Source organism: Bidens hawaiensis, unplaced genomic scaffold (assembly GCF_021521415.1).
Source record: "Bidens hawaiensis isolate Kalapana, Puna unplaced genomic scaffold, B.hawaiensis_p1.1 tig00087523_1, whole genome shotgun sequence".
Taxonomy (NCBI): domain Eukaryota; kingdom Viridiplantae; phylum Streptophyta; class Magnoliopsida; order Asterales; family Asteraceae; genus Bidens; species Bidens hawaiensis.
The window spans coordinates 12,151-19,401 of NW_027504290.1; the positions used below are offsets into that span (position 1 = coordinate 12,151).

A 7,251-nucleotide genomic window follows, 5' to 3' on the forward strand; every position below is an offset into this window, starting at 1 on the left:
GAATAAATATACCTGAGTTGACATTCCAAATTGAACCCTTTTTCTAAGTTTAACTACCTTTTACAGTTACAAGGGTCAACTAAACAATCTATAATCTACATTCACCATAAATTACACAAAACTAAGCTCTAAGCATCAGGGTTCTGTTGCGAAATGGGCCAAACCGATAACCTGATCACCATTTGAGCATCTGGTTGTCTAAACGCATCCAACGATGCAATCAAGTCACTGTCACACGCAATCAATATCACATCACCATCTTCGTCTTCATATTTCAGGCTAAAGCTTCCATGGCTGACCTGAAACCGTGCTGCAACCAGTTTCTCCAACTTTTCCAGTCCATCTGACGGTCTGAATGAGAACTTTACAGTGTTATTTTGGTGCATTACCTTAAACGTATAAGTGTCTGCTGCAGGGTTCTTGATATTCTTGCCTCTGACGGTTGTAGGTGGATCTTTTGGTTCCTTGGGGTGTGGTACAAGTGTGGAAGTATGGTTACCGGGCTCAGTAAGAGTGACGGGATCATAAGTTATGTTTGTTGTCCCTAAAACAAGGGTAGTAAGGGCCCGGTCAGATGCATCTGGCTTGAGAAGGGGGTCGGTTTCACTGGGAGTCCTAGTATATGGCCACCTAGGTATTCCATGACTCCTGCAAATGCGTTTTAAAGTTGACCGGCTGACTGCAATGTAAAAGGTCAAAGGTGAGATTGAGAATGTTAGAAGGCAAGCTGACAAAAATAGACAATAATTTAGAGGTGGCAAAAGAGACAGGTTGGACTGGCATATTGGATTAAAGTAGTGGTGTTTTCAGTTAGGTCGACCTCAAGATACTTGAAAACGTTGACCGATCGCGAGCCTAAAAACATTATTTTTATAATTAAAATCCTTTTTTGTTTTAGAATATACTATAGATATGCAATCACATAATAAGTATTATTGTATATATTATTATATAAATAGAACAATAAAATATCTAATACATAATAACAAGCCGAGCTCGAGCTTTAAGAAATAGAGATTGAAATGAGCGAGCTCGGCTCGTTTACACCACTAGGCTTCCTTATCTAAACCTAACAAACAAGTAACTTGTTACAACACATGTCACAATTTTGTGAGTCCAAGATTCTTTTTCCGCTTCACTCATTTCACCCCTTTCTATTCTATTTTTTTAATTTAAAAAGGTTGATTAAAAAGAAGCAGTAGTAATGAAACATAACATACAATAAGTAATTTCAGTCATATCCTATCTCGAATATTGTTTTAAAATTCCCAAATCTTCATTACTAACTATTTTATATTTCATTTATTCAACCTATCACATATTTCTAACCTAGTATAATGTATGCATATTAAGGGTTCAGTTCCGTTAAATCACATTATTTAAAGTACCAAACCTAAAACGAACCAAACAATGAAACACCTTTCTTGGCTTGGTTAACCGAGCCACCTAAATAAATCCACACTTGAACATTTTGTCTTTTCGGTTTGGTTCATGGTCCAGTTTCAGTTTAGCAATTCCTTTGAACGACCCTAGGTCAATATGGGTAACTTTTCCTGCAGGATAAAACTAGTCCTATGCACTTTTTATGGTTAAGGATACTATATGTAAAGACCCACCTACCCCATGTCTTCAACTTGTTACATTATTCACACCCATATATTGGAACTACTTTCTGGGCTACCCAACCCAAGTATAATTATAGTTTCACTTGTACCAATTCAGTATTTCAGACCAAAAATATTTTAGATTACAACTCAGGTCAACTCACTTTTTATCCAGTCTTATTTTTGCTAGAATTGGCATAAATGATACAAATACCATGTGGCCTACACAGCAGGTTAGTTCAATATATGGGTGGCCTTAATGTATGAAGTTGGAAAAATCGGGGAGCACCACGTGCAATATTCCCATAATTTAATGTGTTAAGTGACTAGAAAAAGTGAAAAACTATATTAATAATAATTCAAGTATTCAACTTCCTTCAATAAAATTATATTGATGATTTTTGCATTTGAATACACTTCGAATAACTTTCAACCCATTTGACCTGGTTCACTTTTAGTTAAATCTTTTAGTGACTAATCGACCCATTTGACCGGGTCAAACCTGCCACCTCTAGACATCATAAACAAGCTATTAACTCACCATGAAGGCTCTCTGCAGCTTCCTCCATTGTTTTTCCATAATGTTTGCTGATTTCCTCTAAACTAATTGACCTGTCGGTCCTCTTCCTTTTCCTAATCGGTCCTTTGGAAAAGTCAATGTATTTTTCCCTCCTTTTCCCTTTATTATTAATATCCACATTTTCATTCCCGACATCCAAATAAGGAACAACAACATTCTGGTCTGTCCCTACAGCAGCAGAATTTGTCGGCTTATCTTCTTCTAAACTAACTGACCGGTCGTTTCTCTTTTTTCTGACTAGTTCTTTGGAATAATCAATGTGGTTTTCCATCACTTTCCCATTATTAATAATATCATCTTCGTTCCCAACATCCATATAAGAAACAACCACATTCTCAATTATCCCTGCAGCAGAACTTGATGGCTTATCTTCCTCCTCCATATGCTCCACATCAACATTAACATCACAATCATTATTTCCATTCTCTGCCATCAAATTTAAGTTTTGCAACGCTGGTGGTAGTGGTACCTCTTGTCTTTCAGTCAAAGTTGGAGACTCGAGATTCCAATTAAAAGAAACTCCCCCGATACCTTGGGGACATGAGATATCACCTAGTTGTATCCTAGAAACATTCTTAATCTGCTGTTTCAATGTAATCACCAAACTTTGTAACTCAGCCTCGTTTTCGCTCTGAGTTGGCAAAAACAACTCTACCACATATTCATCATCCACTTCAATACACTTGAGATAGACAGCTAGACAACTAGTTATCCCATGCATACGTGCATACGGAGCCAATGGATACTCATCTTCACCCAGTTTACTCACATCTCCACAAAAACATACATCACGAGACGACAATGATCTCCCAGCAAGTCCTTGTGATTCTTCCAGGTGTCGCGATCCGCACGCTTCATAGAATCCCCACATGCTCAAGTCTCGCACATAGAACGGTAGACCAGCGGTTGACATGCAGACTTTATCTATACAGTTTCTACTAAAGCTACTACAACTCTTTACAAGATTCCCAGAATTAGCCACTACACTACTGTATCCACACAGACCCCACGTCTGAGCAAGAGGAAGACTATGAACATCGCACACCATCTTTATAGCCCCGAATATTTCTCCAAACTCAAGTTTCCTTCTTTCATCTTTAACACGCGCCTGAAATTTCAAAGATAAATGACATGAAACAAACACATACAGATTCATATGCATATACAATCATGCATGTATTTAGCTATGCACATAACTCACATAAAAGGTGGTATCTTCAAGCACGTTTGGCGACTTCAGATTCTCTTTCTGCAAAACAGAATATAATCATTTAAAAAATGAATAAAATAACGGTACACGTACGTATGTATGAATGCGTGCATGCATGTATCATATATAAAGTGAATGCAAATAAGAACATGGTAGCTAGCTAGCTACCTTGAGTGCTCTGCAGACTTGCCGAATCTCAAAAGCATAATCAGTATACTTTGATGATGTTACAATTTCAAGCACGCCAACACAACAACCACTGATTGGTTCAAATACAGGCAAGTTAATATAACCATGAATGTTATAAGCAGCCCAATCTTGTCTGCTTGATAACCCATGTACATCCAAACTCCATTCCGGTAACTTTTGTCGGTAAACACGACCGGGAGGACCCAACTCTTCTCTGTGTTCACCATCCACAACAAACACGCGATTCTCAGACTCCAACCTGTACAAGTACAGCCCTTCATCGACCACACCGAGACCAAACGGTTGGTCCAAAGTGGTTAACAAGCACCGCTTCCGGACTGCAACTGGTGACCAAAACTGAACCAGCACACGTGGCTCACGGAAACTTAAAGCCTTGAGTGCAGACGTAACTTTCTCTTTAATGATGTTTGGATCGACCGTTGGCGTAGATGAATCTACGAACATATGAATCACAGTATTATCACACACATTTAGAATCCATAAGCAAATTAATAATGTTTTAACATATAGTACATTTAATCTCGTGTCACATTTGTAGTTGTATGATGAAATTAAATAAGTATCAATTTCCATATTTTTGTTTAGAAATTAGGTTTACTAATAAATCAATTAATCAAATAAAATCAGCTTAGAAACCAATTATTCAATTAAGAAACTGAGAAATTATAAATAATTATCGAATTACTCAAACATCGTTGTCAAAGAGTTGACTCAAATCACAAAAGTCGTCTGTAAGTATATTATAAAATTATAAACTATCAATCAGATGTTAGGGTTAGGGTTATGAAAATAAATAGTCAAATGAAACGAAACTTACTAGTGATAGGTAGAGGTGATTGAGGTTCTTCAACCTCTTGACTGACAAAAACCATAAGAGATGCTAAATATCTTCCTCCATTATTATTAATAATAATAATATTATCTGGACTTGCAGCAGGTTCATGTATGCAGGTGTATCTGGATTTCAAGTCATCTAAAGCCTTTGAACGACTGCTTGCAACCGGATCTGTGTTCATTATTATTATTATTATTATTGTTTGATTTATTTTACATACATACAGATGTCGATTTGGGAAAGTATAACAGGTCCACAAAAGCAGCCTTGATGCTTCAACTGCACTCTTTATTGCTTTGAAGTTTGAACTACCGGTAGGTACTTATGAGTTCCGCAGCCTAAAGCTAGTTATAGGTTGAACTGCTTTAAAGTAAAAGGGTCACTTATTTTTACTATCGTTTACAACTTAGATTACTATTCGTAACCTCAAGTGTTTATAAGGTTACTTTTTTTTTTTTCACATATATGGGTCGTGTTTGGTTTGAGCAATTTAACTTGTCAACTTTGAACTCGATAACCATATACGATTAACATCACTGCATAGAAGCATTGTTTTAAGAACTAAACATGATCGACTGTTTAAACCCGGAACCGGTCGATTCCGTTAGGAACTAAAAAAACAGGACACATAAATTAGTTTTAAGCGAACCAAAGAAAATCGATGATCGGGTCAAAACTCACAAAAAACCAAAGGTTTGAATAAGTATTTTTACAAATATATCTTGTTATTTTTTAAAATGCAAGTAAAATCACATGTTGAATACTTTTGATAGGAGATATTATGATGGAATTCAGGAATAGATAACTAATAGCACCATATTTACTACCATTTCCTCCCTCCACGTTGATGTGGATTATGTGAGTGATAAATGTAATATTTTTTAAAAAGTATATGGTTAAATAAATATTAATAAAACAAAACCAATATTACATAGATTAAAAACACCACACAATTTTATTGGTTAGATAGATCTAAATAAACATATATATTTGTTTTCAAAATCATGGTTAATTTTACTATGTTTTCTATTTTTTATAAAGTTTTGAGTCTTTTGACAACCAAGTTACAGATTATCTTAATATGTTTTTACTTGGCATTGAAGACTTAATTAACTTTAGATATGTTTATATACAATAAACGTCTTAAGTTCAAGTCCCAAAAATAAAAAAAGTTGCCCTTAAAAACAATCAATAAATACATGTAACAAAAATCACTTAATTCTCTTATAAAGTTAGATCTTTTAGAAGTTTTCTTCAATGCATGAATTCAGTTATTACATATTATTGGTGGTTATTCTTTATAATGCTGCTAGAAAAAGAAAAAGACACATACATTGTTAAATAATATAACATTTGTTTTTGTAAGTTTATTCTTAAACGTTTTTTAGTATTATGTCAATTACATTCATTCTAACTTTAGTTTATTATATATGTGTAATAATAATAATGTAAAAAATGATATGTATATATTTATTAAAGTAGACTCATGGAGTACACAAAAAGGAATCATAATATTAAACAATACATATTAGTGATATAACTCCGTCACCGTACTAATAGACAAGTTTTTACTGGTAATTAGTTTCTATGGATTAGTAGTTACTACCAACGAATCAACCAAAGCAACACATTATATCATTAGAAATTTCCTCCAAAAGCTTTCAAACATGGTAACCAAATTTTCTCTCAGCTTAGATCCCACCCAGGGTGTTGTCTCGTTGAACCCCCTAGGTTCAATGGTGTCGAAAATCAAAATAATCTTGAACGAGTTTACACTATAGTATACACCTCACAACTTGCATCAAATGTATATTGTGATTTTCATTGCCCTAAGTAAATACAATCAACTAAAATAACTAGATTACATTTAAATCACCAATAAAAGGTTCAATTATAAACTAGAGTGTGTTATCTTTGCAACTAAGATCCCTTTGATGAGTCGAGTGGATTATTCTATTAGATTTTTGTAATTCATTTGTCATTTAAAAAATTTTTGAATTATAAACTTCCACGTGTTCAATTTTATTTATATAATAAAGTATAAACAATGTGACTTATACGAAATTTTGGGACAAAAGTACTGTTTAAGTTTTCGGTACTGACCGGTACCAAGACTCTGGGAAAATTAGTATTGGGATTTTCGGTACCATATCGGTTCGGTACTGTGTTCATCCCTACCTAAAACTCCTATATTTTTGTCATAAGTGAGACTTAACCTAAGATATCTTTATTTAAACTAAAACATTTGATTGTGTTATCTCATCTTAACATATTAACCACTTGTGCTGAGAATCATTGAACGTATGATGGTATTTCTGAGTAAGGTGGCTGTATTCTAATTATAAAATAATAATTTATGAATTTTGTTAGTTGTTAGCTTTTAACTACGATATTAATAAATGGGTGGGGTTTAGGTCCACAACTCCACATCACCCCAATTATTGGAAGATACGGCTCACACGAAGGGGTCAACATAAAACAGGAAAGGACCTATAGGGGGTAAATTTTTAAATCCTTTGGATATACAACAAAAAATTTAAAAAATGTATGGCTATTCTGTATTTTAAATATATTTAACTTATTTTCTACCAATATCTTTTATCTATAAACTATAAGCTTTGGGTTATGCACACACAAATAAGGTGAGAGCCTATATGAGTCGTATAGGGTCTATACGACTTGAACCCTATACGACTCGTATAGGTACAGAGACAAGTCATTTTCGGTCCGGAGTGTCCGGTTTTATTCCTTTGTACCGTATAGCCCCAATACGAGCCATATAGGGCTATACGACTCGTATAGAGTTTGTTTG

At 34.5% G+C, this 7,251-nt stretch overlaps 1 protein-coding gene across 1 annotated transcript; it reads right to left on the reverse strand.

Moving 5' to 3' along the window:
- LOC143607838 (protein NLP6-like) lies at positions 1 to 4,606 on the reverse strand. The gene is made up of 5 exons (XM_077083131.1): positions 4,422 to 4,606; positions 3,563 to 4,038; positions 3,386 to 3,433; positions 2,146 to 3,292; positions 1 to 679 (listed from the first exon to the last, which is right to left on the reverse strand). The coding sequence occupies exons 1-5, from the start codon at positions 4,474 to 4,476 to the stop codon at positions 129 to 131; spliced, it is 2,277 nt and encodes a 758-aa protein (XP_076939246.1). The 5' UTR covers positions 4,477 to 4,606; the 3' UTR covers positions 1 to 128.
- Positions 4,607 to 7,251: the final 2,645 nt, after the last annotated feature.